The sequence below is a fragment of the Lepus europaeus genome, chromosome 5 (assembly GCF_033115175.1).
Source record: "Lepus europaeus isolate LE1 chromosome 5, mLepTim1.pri, whole genome shotgun sequence".
In the NCBI taxonomy this organism is placed as follows: Eukaryota; Metazoa; Chordata; class Mammalia; order Lagomorpha; family Leporidae; genus Lepus; species Lepus europaeus.
In genome coordinates, this window is record NC_084831.1 from 148937586 (window position 1) to 148953848 (window position 16263).

General features: G+C 52.4%; 1 protein-coding gene across 1 annotated transcript in view; it reads right to left on the reverse strand.

Annotated features, from left to right (window-relative positions):
• PTPRN2 (protein tyrosine phosphatase receptor type N2) overlaps positions 1-16263 on the reverse strand; it is an 800540-nt gene that overhangs the window by 44785 nt on the left and 739492 nt on the right. Inside the window, exon 18 of the mRNA XM_062190222.1 lies at positions 11442-11519. Coding sequence (XP_062046206.1) covers positions 11442-11519 — 78 coding nt within the window. The remainder of the gene's footprint in view (positions 1-11441; positions 11520-16263) is intronic.

Here is a 16263-nt window from a genome sequence, read left to right on the forward strand (position 1 = left end):
TAGTCTCAGCTGCTCCTCTTGCAATCCAGCTCTCTGCTATGGCCTGGGAGAGCAGTAGAAGATGGCCCAAGTCCTTGGGCCCCTGTACCCGCGTGGGAGACCAGGAAGAAGCTCCTGGCTCCTGATCGGCGCAGCTCCGGCCATTGTGGCCATCTGGGGAGTGAACCGGCGTATAGAAACTTCTCTCTCTCTCTCTGTCTCTACCTCTCTCTGTAACTCTCTCTTTCAAATAAATAATAAATCTTTGAAAAAAAGAGAAAGCATCTAAAGGACAACTATTTCTCATTTTACTGGAAATCAAGTAAGAGTTCTTTTGCAAAGATGCCACTGCCTGCTTGTTAGCCACGCGTATCCAGCATGGCTGGGTGGAACGCCCACGTGCTGGAGGGGTTCCTATAGCTGCTGCTCGTGCCTACAGGGTAGACGTCCTCTCATCCACCCTTGTGCCATCACTGTAGATCTGTGTACTGTCAGCTGTCTGGCAGGTGCGGGAGCCACCTGGGTCCAGGGGGGCACCCCTTAGACTCACAGCATCTTCACCCTGTGCTCATGTTTCACATTGAATATGCGTATTTTTTCCCTGAGATAGAAGTGCCCTTTTCCTTTCCAAGGTCAAGCCCTGATATAAATCCATCAGATCCAGTTGTGAGGCAAGAGAAGACGAAGAAGAGGGGGTGAGAGGAGGGAAGAGGAGGAGGAGGAGGACCGGGAGGCTGCTACCATGTATACAGGCAAATAGCCGGGATGGCTCAGCTGTGAGCCATATAAACCAGGTAAAAAACCAACACACACACACACTCTCTCTGCACACACACACATGTATACACACACATCCACATATCCAACTCCAATTCCAAATTCCCCAGGTGCATGGCAAGGCAACACATGTCCTTGATATTGCGATGGCCACCAACATCATCACGAAGCAACTTCTCCCGAGGTCACTGTTCCCAAAGTCCCAATTTGAAATGAGGGAATCTTCAAAAAGTTCATGGAAAATGCACATTATGCACAAAAGATGCACGGATTTCAATCTTTTTTGGTTTTGCATCAGAACTAGGCTTTCCAACCCATTTTTACACAAACTCTGGTCATCTGACAAAAACTGTCTCATTTTTAAAGGGCTGTGAATTTAGGTAAAGCAAATCCAGCAAAGCTAAATATTTCAAATAAAATATCCTGGTGGCTAAAGTACATATAAATCATGGAAACGAAAAATCAAGTTTTTCCTATGAAACGAACTATTCTCAATTCTTGTGTTTCCCTTTTATCAAATAACGTCCCGTAAAAGTGACCACTCTGTACGTGAGCAAGGTTCCTAAGTAAATTTGCCCCCGCTTGCCTCCCACAACTTCCCAACACTCCAGGAACTGTAAAAGTCTCTAAGTACTTCTCTCTCGGGTCATCCGAGAACATAAAGGGATGAGCAGCCACGCGTGACAAGTATGCAGGAGCTGAGGGACTTGGGGCAGATCCGAGGGCTCTCAGAGCCAGGTCACAGGAAGTGGCTCCATAGCCCAGCCAGAGCTCACGCCTCCCGGCCGGCATGGTCCAAGGAGAAGCAGAGGCCGCGGGAGGCTGGGCCTGTCCAGGAGGTGCAGCAGCACCGGGTACTGTATGCACAGTCTCAGAACGGTCATGAGCGGCCGAAGGCCCACCAGCTGGCTCTGGCAGAACGCATGCCTCCTGTGTGGGACTAGAACACACATTTTAAAAATTCAGGGGCCGGCGCTGTGGCATAGTGGGTTAAACATCTGCCTGCAGTGCCGGCATCCCATATGGGCGTCAGTTCAAGTCCTGGCTGCTCCACTTCCGATCCAGCTCCCTGCTGATGGCCTGAAAAAGCAGCAGAAGATGGCCCGAGTCCTTGGGCCCCTGCACCCGCGTGGGAGACCTGGAAGTAGCTCCTGACTCCTGGCTTCAGATTGGCCCAGCTCCAGCTGTTGCGGCCATTTGGGGAGTGAACCAGCGGATGGAAGATCTCTCTCTCTCTCTCTCTGTCTGTCTCTCTCTCTCATTCTCTCTGTGACTCTGCATCTCAGGAAAATAAATAAATCTTAAAAAAAAAGTTTGGTAGTGTGGGCCACTGTCCGCCACGGAGGCCGTGCTGGGGTCATCCAGCTGCTCCGAGGTTTGCTTCGGGGGAATGCTGATGGGGATCCCACAAAGTGACTGTTTTTGGTGGCGGCAGGCAGCCTGCCCAGCGATGGGGGCACCCTATGGAAACCGAGGCACCCACTGTCCAGACCGGTGCTACTGCTGATGGCCATGCGGCAACCACACACACAAGGCCCTGAGCCAGGGCTGTGGGCGGCTCGGGCACGGCTGACTCACGTGGTGGTAATTAGCTCTTAATTGCTGCTTCTGAGGTTCTGCCTCGTTCCCCACCGGTGGCCAGCGCTCGGAAGGAAAGGCTTCTACGTTCTGAGGGTCTCCCAGAGTACTTCGCTCAGGATGGCTTCGTGACCAGAGGAAGAACCATGATCGACGGATGCTACACCACGCTTTGTTTCAGTCAAGCCTATGTCATTCCCTGGAAAGAGGAACCATGTTTTCCACTAGTTAAGACTTCATCGTAGAATACGTTTAGAAAGTGAAAACCATGGGGCCAGCGCTGTGGCTCACTAGGTTAATCCTCTGCCTGCGGCGCCGGCATCTCATATGGGCACCGGGTTCTAGTCTCGGTCGCTCCTCTTTCGGCCCAGCTCTCTGCTGTGGCCCGGGAAGGCAGTGGAGGATGGCCCAAGTGCTTGGGCCCTGCACCCGCATGGGAGACCAGGAGGAAGTACCTGGCTCCTGGCTTTGGATCGGCACAGCTCCATCCGTGGCGGCCATTTGGAAGTGAACCAACAGAAGGAAGACCTGTCTCTCTCTCTCACTGTCTATAATTCTACCTGTCAAATAATAATAATAATAAAAAAAGTGAAAACCAGAAGCCGACAGGTGGACTTTTTTTCTAGGTAGAATGCTGAAAACAGCATACAGTGGATACCAAGTGGGGTTGAACTGAACACCTGCTTGGGGTTTATGTCACAGCTGCCTGGTCAGGACAGGTGCTTGGTGCCTGGTTCAGTACTAAAAGTTAGGAGCTGGCACTGTTGTGTAGCGGGTAAAGCCACCACCTGCAGTGCTGGCATCCCACATGGGCACTGTTTTGAGTCCTGGCTGCTCTACTTCCAATCCAGCTCTCTGCTATGGGCTGGGAAAACAGTAGAAGACAGCCCAAATCCTTAGGCCCCTGTACTCACGTGGGAGACCTGGAAGAAGCTCCTGGCTCCTGGCTTCGGGTCGGTACAGCTCCGGCCTTTGCGGCCATTTGGGGAGTGAACCAGCAGATGGAAGACCTCTCTCTCTCTCTGCGCCTCTCCTCTCTCTATGTAACTCTAACTTTCAAGTAAATAAATAAATCTTAAAAAAAAAAAAAATAAAAAAGTTAGGCTGTTTGACAAACAGGGCAGGCAAGGCTAAAATCTGCATTTTCCTCTGGCCTTAGCGACTCCCGTGGTGAACCTGCCAATGCTGACCCTTCCAAGTCCTGTGGTGACTCCCACTTGCTGGGGCTAAGGCACTTCCATGTCCCAGTACTGGGGACTTCAAGGACCCTGGCTTTGTATTCCCAGTCTGCAAACTTTCGGTTACGTTTGCATTGGGTTGTGCACCCAAACTCGGCCGACCACGAAGCCCGAGTTGCTGTTTGACAGGCTGCGGTTCTACAGGTCCACACGGGGCGCACACACGCCGGCCGGCACTGGGGGAGGAGCCGATGATTATGCCAGTTCATCCTAAACATGCGAAAGGAGCTTTGGCAAGTGGCCAACGCCCTACAGTGCAGGTGGGTGAGGGACCTCGGGGGAGGCTGGAGGGAGGAGGAGTGGCCGAATGCCTCCCTGCCGCCTGGTGCCCGAAGGGGACTGGTCCTGCGGGCTGGGCTGCAGCCTCCACACGCCCTCACTGCCCTGAGGGGAGACCCGGGAATCTCTCCCTCCTTCATCGCACACACTCTGAGCGTGCACACTTGACACACCCTGGGTGTTGAGAATCAGCACGCAACACCTCACATGCCGCGTGTTTATGCTGTGAATGCTGACGGTCGCCACGGTGAGAGCCGGTTCCCTTCCTTTCCTGTCTACACAGACATATGTCGGTGTGGTTGAAAAACACTTTTGAGCTACACAGATCTGGGGTTCTCAGGCCTGCTGTGTGGCGCCGGGCAGGGCGTGTGGGCCCCCTGAGCCCCAGCTTCCTCCTGGTAGAATCAGGCTCTCTCTCCACACAAGGCAGTGAAATACCCGGGCGCGCAGCATGCGAGTGGCCCTTTGTAGTTGCAAACAGTTCAGTGGCCGGAAGGACATTTTCACATTGTGGTACAACCACTGCCACCACCCACATGCAGAACCTTTGTGTCTTCTCTCACCGAAACTCTGTCTCCAGCAGACACCGTCTCCCCAGCCCCCCTTCCTCCGGCCCTGGTGCCCACCATTCTACGTCCTGGCTCCCTGAAGGCGGCTCCCACAGTGCCTCAGGTAAGTGGAGCCACCCGAGGCTCACCGCCACCATCCTCGCAGAGTGGTTAGGCCGGCCCCATGAGATCCCACTGCTGACTGCCTGCCCTGGGAGCTGGCCTACAAGAACTCAATAAACATCACTTTCTTCCCTCGTCCCCTCCTTGGCACAGGTGCGTGTCCGTCTTTCACTCACTACAGCCCCAGCTAGCAGCTGGGAGGCGTCCGTCCGTATGGATTAAAATGCGTTTCCTAGACCCAGAGCCAAGATGGTCTCTCCTGTGTGTCTGCCGAGCCACAGGGGTGGGAACAGTGGGCAAGTGACTCTTGCTGCTGCCTCCCCCTCCTCTCTGATGTTCAGTCTCCCCTAACGGCGAGGGTACACCATCCAGAGCTCGCCGCCTGTGGCTCACGAGGGTGCGGGCGCTGGGGGTTAGGCTCTGCCTGAAGTTATTTTAGAAGTACTCAGCACGCAGGCCACACCTCACACAGCCAAACCGATGCTCCTAATCGAACACGTGTGAGCAGAGAAGCGGCCCTCCTGAGACAGGAGCAGAGAGTTAGGAGTGCAGAGGATTCCAGGAAGACGGTTATGGGGCTCCACGCAAGGCCAAGCACTCTGGTGACATCGCGGCTGACGGTGGCTTGGGTGGCAGCGTGGACCTTGCTGACGGCGCTGTCCACTGAGGATGACTTTCCTGCCTCCTATGCCTCTCCAATCTCCCAGCAGCCTCGCTGTTTCCACTCGAGTCTGGGGTCTGTTTCTGTTTCTCAAATGCCACCACCCTTTCTGGAATTACGACTCCAATCTGCCCAGCAGAGAGGGGAGTGGAAACGTGTCTCAGATCTGCGTCTCACTCCAGGAAAGGGAGCCCAAGGCTGTTGCACACTCCTTGCAAAACGTGTCTGATAGACAAAATGACTCACTCCTCGGACTGGTTATGTTCCCCTTAAAATCTAGATTATTTCTAAGCGGTCAGCATCCTCCTTTCTAGTAAATTCTGCAGCTTAACTCAGATGCACAAAGACCCCTCCAGGGGGCAAGAGAAGCGAGCATTCCCGTGAATGGCGTGGAGGACAACAGGGGCAGGGGATCATGGGAGGTTTGTCTTCCTTTTAGAAAACATTTAGTTTTAGAATTCTTCATGCAAATCAGATATCGAATTCTCTTTTTTTAAAGATTTATTTATTTATTTGAAAGTCAGAGTTACACACACACACACACACACAGAGAGAGAGAGAGAGAGAGAGAGAGAGAGAGAGGTCTTCCATCTGCTGGTTCACTCCCCAATTGGCCACAATGGCCGGAGCTGTGCTGATCTGAAGCCAGGAGCCAGGAGCTTCCTCCGAATCTTCCCACGCAGGTGCAGGGGCCCAAGGACTTGGCCATCTTCCACTGCTTTCCCAGGCCATAGCAGAGAGCTGGATTGGAAGTGGAGCAGGCGGGACTTGAACTGGCGCCCACAAGGGATACCGGCACTGCCGATGATGGCTTTATCCGCTACGCCACAGCGCTGGCCCCTGGAAATCGAATTCTTAACATGCATGGTGTAGACTCAGGGAAGAACGCTAGTCACTAGATGACGACGCAGAGATGGCTCGTGAAGTCAATGACGACCCCTCCGTCTCTCCGCTCGTCTATTTCTGTTTTTGCTTCACGGCCACAGCAAACTACGAAGGCACCGCATGTGCTCCAGCTGCACCGGGCAGGAGGTGGGGTTGGGAGTTCAGGAGCGGCGTCCTGACGGGGCCTGAGGTTCTGCACCACGCTGCAGGTGCAGGGGCTGGTGCTGCCCGGAGCGAGCGCTGCAGGGACGAGCGGGCTGGGTGTCCACGGTTAAGCGAGGACCAGCAGGGCCACCCTTGGTCCCTCTTCCAGCCCTCTGTTCTAACTGTTTTCTTGCTGAAGCCTTGGAAATCCCAGAGCTCCTTCTGCGGCTCCTTCCCAATCCCAGCTTCTGAAGATCGCTCTGTCACCTCCATGGTGGCCTCCTGGATGTGACCGTGTTGCAATGGCACCACTTCCTTGCTCAATGAGGGTTTTTTCCCCTTTTAAATCATTGCATGGAGGGTGGGGCTAGGGATGAGCCTGAGCAGTGTTCCCCCCAAAAATCCACATCTGTGCATGCGGGTTGCTTGTAAAGAGGGTCTCTGCAGATGTTATCAAGTTAAGAGGACATCCCACTGGTCAGCAAGGACTCCAAGTCCAGTCCTGGGGCCTCCGTAAGAGCAGGGAGGTGAGGGCACAGGAACACAGGTGCACAGCGAGAAGATTCTGTGACGCACGGGAAGAGTGAGTGATCCGTCCACGGAGAACTCCAAGCACTCACAGTAACTCTGGATGCCGGGGAGAGGCCCGGAACAGACTCCCACGCAGCCTCCGGAGGACCCACCCTTGTAGCCTCCGTGAGCTTGGCCTCCTGAGTGGAGAGGACTCATTCCTGTGAAGCCGCCTGGTTTGTGCACTTCATTAGGGCAGCCATAGGAAGCAGGTGCGGCTGTCTCTCACACCCTGGGGCCTTTCTCTGTTGGCGCCACGTCACACCGGCCCCTCGTGGCTGCGACTCGCTCACCATCGACAGAGAACAAACCCCGGAACCCGTCCCAGGGAGCAGCTTCCGGGCTGCACCCACAAGCTTGGGAGGATAAGAAGATGCTCTGCTTATTTTCTGTAACACGTGCCGAGCTCCTGGGCCAACGTCTGGGAAATGCCATCAACCCAGGCGATGAGATGAGATGTCGCCTCTGACGCAGCCGACCGTCTCTGCCTCTCATCAAGCCCTGGTCCTGCAAATACTCACACGTTCCCGAGAAGGTTCAGAGACAGAGACGTGCACCCTGCGAAGCTACAGGTGGCAAAGATAACCTCAACCTTGAACTTGTAAGAACACCAGTCCTAGGGCGGATTATTCAACGAAGAGCTCTGCTGGACAGATACTCCCGGTCTGAGACGCATGAGGCCAGCCAAACACGACGAGGCCCAGCAGCAGATCTCTTCCGCCTCGCTCCATCTGGTTTTACCGTGCCAATAGGCGTATCTCTTCACGGTGTTGCACATACAAGCAGTATCCGCGAGATGGCAAAGGGTGTGTTAACAGTGGCTTTGTGGTCCAAGGACTTTGCACACAGCACAGCTGGACAGGCTTCTTCAAGAATTTGTATGGGACTTCTCAGAGGCTTTGCCCTGTGCCCAGGGCGCAGTAGGCTGAGCCTACTGGACACAAGATCTTCCTAATTAGAATAGCTCTCACTATTGGGGGAGACACTAGTGCTTTTCAGAACCACCTTTTTATGTACATGAGGGGAACACATTCCTTGTATTTTATACACACAGGTTTGAGAACATAATGATATTTCCCATCCTACACTTCCTCCCTTGCCACCAGTCTCCCTACTCCTTCCTTTCTTATTTTTCTTTTATCAGAACCACTTTTGATAAGTCCTGGTTGAGATGTGTCTCAAATCATCTCACTCTTCATCTCGCTTTAAAACGTTTTCTCTAGGGGCTGAATGTGGAGGTGAAGTGGGTTAAGATACCACCTGTGATGCCAGCATACCATGTACGTGCCGGTTTGTGTCCTGGCTGCTCGACTTCTGATCCAGCTCCCTGTTAATGTGCCTGGGAAAGCAGTCGAAGATGGCCCAAGTAATTGGACCCTCCCACCCACGTGGGAGATCCAGAAGAAGCTCCTGGCTCCTGGCTTTGGCCTGGCCCCACCTTGGCTGATGTGGCCATTTGAGGATTGAATCAGCTGATGGAAGAGCGCTCCCTCTCTCTCTTGCTCTCTCTCTCTCTAACTCAGCCTTTCAAATAAATAATATTTTTTAAAAAAACTTTTCTTTAGTAATTCTACTTAGAGATGTTTTCTATCCATGTCAAAAATTCATGTCCTTGGGGCCTGTGCTGTGGTGTAGCAGGTTAAGCCACTGCCTGTCACACCAGCATCCCATATGGGTGCTGGTTCGAGTCCCGGCTGCTCCACTTCTGATCCAGCTCCCTGTTAATGTGCCTGGGAAAGCAGCAGAAGATGGCCCAAGTGCTTGGGCCCCTGTAACTCATGTGGGAGACCTGGAAGAAGCTCCTGGCTGCTGGCTTTGGCCTGGCCCAACCCTGGCCATAGCGGCCAACTGGAGAATGAACCAGTGGTTGGAAGATCGATCTCTCTTTCTAACTCTGGCTTTCAAATAAATAAAAATAAATCTTAAAAAAAATCATGTCCTGACAAACTCTCTAAAATATCCCGTGAGTTGTAAATACAGATAAAATGACTTACTTCCCAGATGGGGACTATGTATGATAAACAGTAAGAAAAAAACCAGCCTGCTCTTGTATTTACTAGCAGGTGAACTTGGGAAAATCTCGAGCCTCTGAGATTTATAGGATTGCCAAGGATTGCCTTGTAGACATGAAAGCCTTAGCACACCACCTGGTGCGTGGTGAGTGGTTAACGGCAGCATTTAGTACCATCACGTGTCAAATGCCTTCAAGGAGCCGGGATTCGGTTGGCAAGGGGAGCCTTGCACCTGGTGGGCAGGGCCCCAAGGCTGGTAAAAATGCAAGAATGCATATGTGGGGACAGTAAATGGCACACCCAACCACGTACATGTTGGGTAACAGGCTGGGGTAGATGAAAACCCCCAGTGATGTTAGGATCCCGTGGCGGCTCCCTGCCGCATCCCACCGCCCAGAACGTCCTTCGTCTTGTCCCCTGAGTGAAAGCAGCCCGGGGTGATTGTGCAGGGCAGTGAGCGGCACTGAATGGACTTGGGTTCCACTTGTGGAGCACGGCCAGGGTGGGTGGCCCACGTGCACACTTCGGGAGGAGCCTTTCCTTGCGTGATGTGAGAAAGGACGTCCTAGCGTGGGAAGTCGTCCCACGATGGTGTGGCACGGGGTGCTGCCTCCCTGTGACGGCAGGTGCTCCCCCTCGGGCTGGAGACTCTCTGTGGGTACAACATGGGGGGAACCCAAGGTGGTGGGATCAGAGTCCTCAAAACCATCCTACAGCCAACGGTTCATGGTTCCAGGTGACGATCATGAGTCAGCGATGCAGCAGCACAGAGATCCATTTTTAGGATTTTCCAGTAGTGAAGGTGGAGGCACAGAGAAGCCAGAGGTGGTCCTATGAGCACGTTTTTAGTCCTGGCTTCATCCTTGCTGACCTGGGTCGATCAGGTAGTCTCGCACTCACCTGCCTTGCCCATAAAACGGGATGCTGATGTTTGAATATTAACATGATCAAAGCTGGTCCTCAGTATCCATGGGGGATTGGTTCCTGGACCCCACAAGGATACTGAAACCCACAGATGCTCCTAGGAGTTCCTCATATAAAATGACGTATTTGTGCATGACCTACATCTAGTCTCCCATATACTTCAAATTATCTTCCTATTACTTGTAACATGTCATACAATGAAAATGCTCTACAAATGGCTGTCATACTATATTCTTTATGGAATATGATGACAAGAAAGTCTCGGAGCCAACATTGTGGAACAGGGGGGTAAATCTGCTGCCTGTGACGCTGGCATCCCATATGGGCACCAGTTCCTGTCTTAGCTGCTCCACTTCCAATCCAGCTCCCTGCTAATGCGCCTGGAAAAGCTGCAAAAGATGGCAGAAGAGCTTGGGCCCCTACACCCAAGTGGGAGACCTGGAAGAAACTCCTGGTTCCTGGCTTTGGCCATTTGGGGCTGAACCAGCAGATGGAAGACCTCGCTCTCTTTCTGCCTCTCCCTCTCTCTATGTAACTCTGACTTCCCAATCAATCAATCAATCACATTCAGAACAGACGCAGGCTTTTTTTTTTTTTTTCAAGTATTTTGATTCACAGTTGGATGAATCCAAGCGTGTGGCAACCATGGATAGACACGGGAGACTTAACAGATCTTCTGCCAATCCCGGTCTTCTTCCTCATTTTTTTTTTCCCCGAAAACCCCTGCAGAGAATAATCTCCAGGGAAGACAGAGGGATGTCTCCCTCCCCCCACCCCACCAGTTAGGTAGAGAGGGTGAGGAGAGGGTGGACTGGGCAGGTCGAGGAGGGAGCGTAAGGTGACACGGAATAGAAACAGGAGTACAGGTGAATTCAGTGAACGTCCCCCAGTTCATCCATTTACTGTAGGCATTACCAGCTCCGCCAGCGCCATCACTGAGTGATCCAGACGAACCCGCCGCTGGGACTTGGTGACTGGCACTGCTGGATGAGACAGGCACGCCATCCCCTAGAGCCGGCCACATCCGGCGCTGGGGACAGCCGCGCGCCCGTCACCTAGGAGGAGCTCACTGCTGTTCACTGCCGTGGCTGAACAGAAGCGTGCACTCCTGCAGACACGGCACGGGGCCTCTTTCCAAACGCCATTTCTATTTTGCTTGGCCGTGTGGTGGATGACTGGGGAGGGGACAGTGGGGGAGGTGGAGAGGGGAACAATCCACTGGCCTTCTGCAAGTTGCTCTTAACAGCTAATGTTAACACGGGTTCTCAACGCCCCTGTCTCAGCACAGGCGACTCGAGATCACACTGAACGTGCTGTGTGAGCCTGGCCTCTCAAACACATTACAGAGAATCCACAAAGAAGACAAACTCTGATTTGAGCACCATTTTTTCTAACCTTCATAACAACAAAAAATAGATTAGAGCTCCATCTGAATAAAATGTAATAATTTAAACATTTATTGATTTCACTTCTTTGTATTTTATAAAATGAAACTATAAAACGGCTAACACATAAGATCTGCAAAACATAGCTCTTGCAAGAGGAATTTTTCATATTCAAGTTTTGGGTATAATAAAAAAATATTATAAACTCCGAAATCAAGTAACGTTTGAGGAATACCTGTAAGCAAGTTTGAACCGGCTTGATCAAGCTGACGGCATGACTCACGACCAACTTACTGAGAACTTATTTGCAGAAAGAAAATTTCGTAAGAGAGATTCACCTGCCAGAAGTCCGCCACGGTAGCGGGAAGTGGTCCTTGGGTGGCGATGTAGGCAGGATTCCTCGGGTCGTGATCCATCTGCAGAGACAAGATCACCGCACAGGGATTAAGTTAGGAAGTCACGCTGGACCTCACGGGGACGTGAGGGCTGTGCACCCTGCACCAACAGCCCCTGCCACAGGGTCACAACCCCAGGGCCCCTCAGCTTCATCGCCTTCACCGATGCAAGTGAGCACCCAGGCACAGGCAGAATCGTGAGCCAGGGCGAACACATCCAAGATTTCTTACACCTGAAACGGAGGTCGGAAGAGCAGCTTCTACAGAGACGAAGACCAGGAGCCCCATGAGAGCCAACAGCAAGCCATCCATCAGCCCACCTAACAGATGCAGCCGGGTGGCCCTGGCAACTCGGACCGCATTGCCAAGGTTACAGGCGATTCCAGTGCAGCACAGCCACGGTGCCCTTGCGGGCAACTTCCAAGCCCATCCCAGGCTAGGAGCTGTGTTTGGGATAACGAGCCCACGTCTTGGCACTGTGGGTGCTGGGCTAGGGAGGTGACAAGCGTAAGCTCTTAGGAGTGAGGGCCCTGTGGACCAATCTGCCTCCTGGGTCCCCAGAACAGTGAGCTCATCTCATGTAGGCGCTTGTGTTCATTCACCGGGAGAAGAGAGCCCAGGCAAAGGCAGTTGTCTGGGCCTGGCTGTGGCCCAGGGCAGCAGGTACTTCCCGGGAACTCATTTTCTGTTCTGTTTCTCACAAAGAAGAATGCAACCGTGGGCTTTCTGGCCAGCTGCTTTGTTGGCTGGCATCCTGCTAACTCCAACAGGGCGAGTGCGGCTTAAAAGACCTTCATTGCAGCATGGAATTCAAGGAATGACTATGCAGGGAAAAACTGAAAAGGAACAGGAGAGGCAGGGGTAGTGGTGCAGTGAGCTAAGCCACCCCTTGGGGACACCTGCAACCCATACTGCAGTGCCTGGGATGGAGCCCTAGCTCAGCTTGCAATCCAGCTTCCTGCTAATGTACACACTGGGAGGCAAGAGCTGCTGGCTCCCTGCCACCTGCATGGGAGATCTGGGTGGAGTTCCCGGCTCCTGGCTTCAGATTGGCCCAGCTTGGCTGTTGCTGGCATCTGGGGAATAAACCAGTGGATGAAAGACCCTTCTCTCTCTCTCTCTCTCTCTCTGCTTTTCAAATACTTAAAAATAAAATGGGAAATGAGAAGAACAAAGCCCAGAGATGCAAACAGTATTAAGGCACATTGAGGAAGACAGACAGACAGGGCTCTGAGCCCCAGTGGCCAGTCCTGGCCACCTCGCCAAAGCACAGGCGACATCTGGTCAACATTCCATCCCCAGGACTGAGCCCCACTCCCTGACCTCCCAGGAGACAGGAGGCAGCGTGAGGCTCTGCTGGTAGAACCTCACCTCTGGGTAAGACGGCTGACTACTCCTCAGATCATCTCCTTGCATGCCTAGAACTGGAATTTACTCCTTTGAGGTCAGAGTTCGCTGTACAATTTAAACTGCTCAGTGTTCACAGATGATGATTAAGGATGCATTTTCTGAGAAAGCTTTCACCCTGTGCGGCTCTGAGTCAACACGTGAGGACATCAGTGGGAAATGCCGGTGCCACCTTAAAGCTCGCTCTGCCTGCAGGCAGCACCCCTCTCCCGGCGACCCCCGGTGAAGCTGCGCACAGCCCATCAGCGCTCTCCACAATGACGGCTGTCAGCATTGGAAGAATGCATCAAGTGCACCTTATAATTATGTGCGCCATAAAAGAGGGGAGACACATAAAGGAACAGATGTAAGTTATTCTAACAGAACAACAAAATGACGCTAGCCGGGGGCCGGGGGGTGGGGGGTGGGGAGCCAGCGAGAAAAGCTTTTTGTGCATCTAATTTAGTGATTCATAATTAAAACCGGACCTCGTTTTGAAATCCACCACAACACACACAATGCAGGTAAAATTATGTTACTCTCGCTGAAAGCCCCAATTAAAATGTTTCAGTGGGTAAACGCTCAGCAGAAATAAGTTTTCATTTTTCTGAAATGTGCGTTTGTCGGGGGTGACAGCTATTTACGGAGACCCCGTCTCTTCCCCGCACATAGCCGTGCAGCAGCGAGAAAACCCCTCCTCCTTCTGCAACATGGTTTTCCACCCGAGCAGCTTCGACAGGGACACATCTTACAAAGCCTCGCGTGTACGAACTGGCACATCTGGTTGTTTCCAAAATATGGCATACGTGATTTAAGGTGAAGCAGTGGGCATAGTTTTGGGAGGCTCAGTAAGGCAACTTTCGTGCTGGGTCTTTGCAGTTCCACGTTCCAAACGCCTGAAGCCCATCACCTGCTCAGGTGCCCAAGACAGAAGCCACGAAGGCAAGACACGAGGGAGGAGACACTGACAGCAGTAGCAACAGAGCCCAGGGGCCGGCTTCCGCGCTCCCGCCCCGCTCCACGGCGGCCACGTGGCTGCCACTGGGCAGGCGGTAAATAGCACAGTGGTCACGCGGTGGGGGAGATGTGTCATCAGTTTAACAATACTTCAGAGGACAATCACAATGATTTCATTCTAGGCACACTCGGTGGAACACAGAACGAGCCTGGGCAGAAGCACCCTGTACACGCAGCCGCGATAAGGCCGGTTTTATACAGTCTCTACTGAATACAACCAACGCGAGCGTTCAGCTGAGCAGTGTTAAACGATTTGAGGTTTTCAAGGCAGGAGAAGCACTCGTGGGTGCTTCAAAAAGTTCATGGGATGAAAAGCTAAGTTTATTTTGGTGCAAAACATTTGAAACCCACGCGTGATTTTTTTCACGATTTGCATCCTCGCACTACGTGTGTTCCATGAACTTCCTGAAGGCTCCTCCCACACCTCAGTTAGGAGCACCTGCTTGGCAAATGCATCCGGCTTCCCCATTTGGTGATAAACTCCGGCTTCCTCTGCTCCTTGCACTTCATCCTCCTCTCCTTCTTTCTCCTTGCTTGCCACGTCTTGGTCGTGCAGCGTCTAGCTGTAGGACTGTGTTACTAGTCTCAGACAGGAACAGCACGCCCACGGAGGAAGTCAGCTAAAGTCTCTGGGCCTCTGTCTCGGTGACTTGAACGTGAGGGTGGTGGGGGAGCAGGGACGATGGACAATAGGACCTCGAGGGGCCCCATAGCTCTGGAATTCCATGTGCAGACTCCTCTAACACATTTATGTGTGTGTCTTAGTGCTCTGGCTGTGACCCTGAAAACCTGTACATTTATTAAGTGAAGCACCTGGCTGTTGGGTGGCCCCAAGACTGGTAGTACCAGCCTATATTCTCCTGATTGGGACCTGCGTAAGAAGGAAGAACTCTGGACAGGTGAGCATAAAGTTAATGTGCTTTCCAGTGTTGCTGAGTAGCCGGGGCATTTGAGGGGGTAACACGGTGGCATTATAAACCTGTGCTCCCCCAGGGGTGGCCTCTGCAGTGCCACACCCTGCCCGGAGAAGTGCCGTCGCAGAGAACACCACGTGACTGCGTGCAAACTGGCGGTCAGAGGGCACCAGGATCCGAGTGCAATCAAAAGCATAATTCTGGTTTTATTAAGCTGCTTTTTTTCATATAAACAAAGACCTCTTGCTTGTGCTGAATCTATTATCCCTTAGTGGACTGATTTCTAGGGAGACATCAAACGAAACTGGATACAAGCATGGTCTATTCTTATGTCTTTCTAAACGCATGGCAAAAAATAAGCCAACACTCTGCCTTAAGCTATGGGACAGCAATTATTAAATAAGCAGGAGTGACTGACGTATTCTTTAGGAACTCTAATTTGCATTAAAAAACCTTAGCAATAATTTCCTCCAATAAATCAATTTGCAAAATGAAACATTCAGTACATCAAGACCCTAAGCCTTGACCAGCTCCAGCCCAGCGATGCCCCAGGGCCCTGCAGGTGGGCAGGTGGGTGGGGAACGAGTTTCTGCTCCCAAACCAACTCTGGCTCAGGGAAGATCTGGGGGTCACATCGGTTACTCTGATGTCTTACACAGAGAGCGACTGTGTGTGTTACCTATCAACTTCTACGTTCTCCAACCTTCAGAACGCATTTTAGGGGCTGGCACTGGGGTGCGGTGGGTTAAGCCTCCTCCTCCATGAGAACGCCTGGTTTGAATTCTGGCTACTCCATGCCTCTGATCCAGCTTTCTGCTCCTGTGTCCCGGGAGGGAGCACGTGATGGCTCAAGCACTCGGGTTCCGGGCCCAGCTGTGGGAGACCTGGAAGGGGCTCCCGCCTCCTGGCTTTGGTTTGGCCTTGCCCTGGCTGTTGGGGGCATCTGGGGAGTGAACCAGCAGGTGGAAAATCTCTCTCTCCTCCGCTCTGTTACTCTGCCTTTCAGATAGATACAGAAATCTGATTTTATTTGAGTTGTCAAATCATTTTCTAGATACAGAGTCTTAATATGAGAATTTATTGGGAAATTGTAGTTTTGGTAATCAACAGGAGAGAGACTGGCTTATAAACCTATTTATTTTATAAACCTATCTTTCTTCCTCCCTCCCTCCCTCCCCCTTCTTTCTTTCAGAAAAAGGTTCATTTATTTACTTGGAAGGCAGAGTGACAGAGGGGAGGGGAGGGAGACAGCGGGCACACACATGAGAGAGATCTTCCATCCACTGGTTCACACCCCAGATGGCTGCCAACGTAGGCTGGGCAAGGTTGAAGCCAAGAGCCTAGCACTCCATGTGAGTCTCCCACACGGGTTTCAGGGGCCCAGGCACTTGGGCCATCTTCCACTGCCTTCCCAGGCACATTAGCTGGGAGCCGAATCGGAAGCAGAG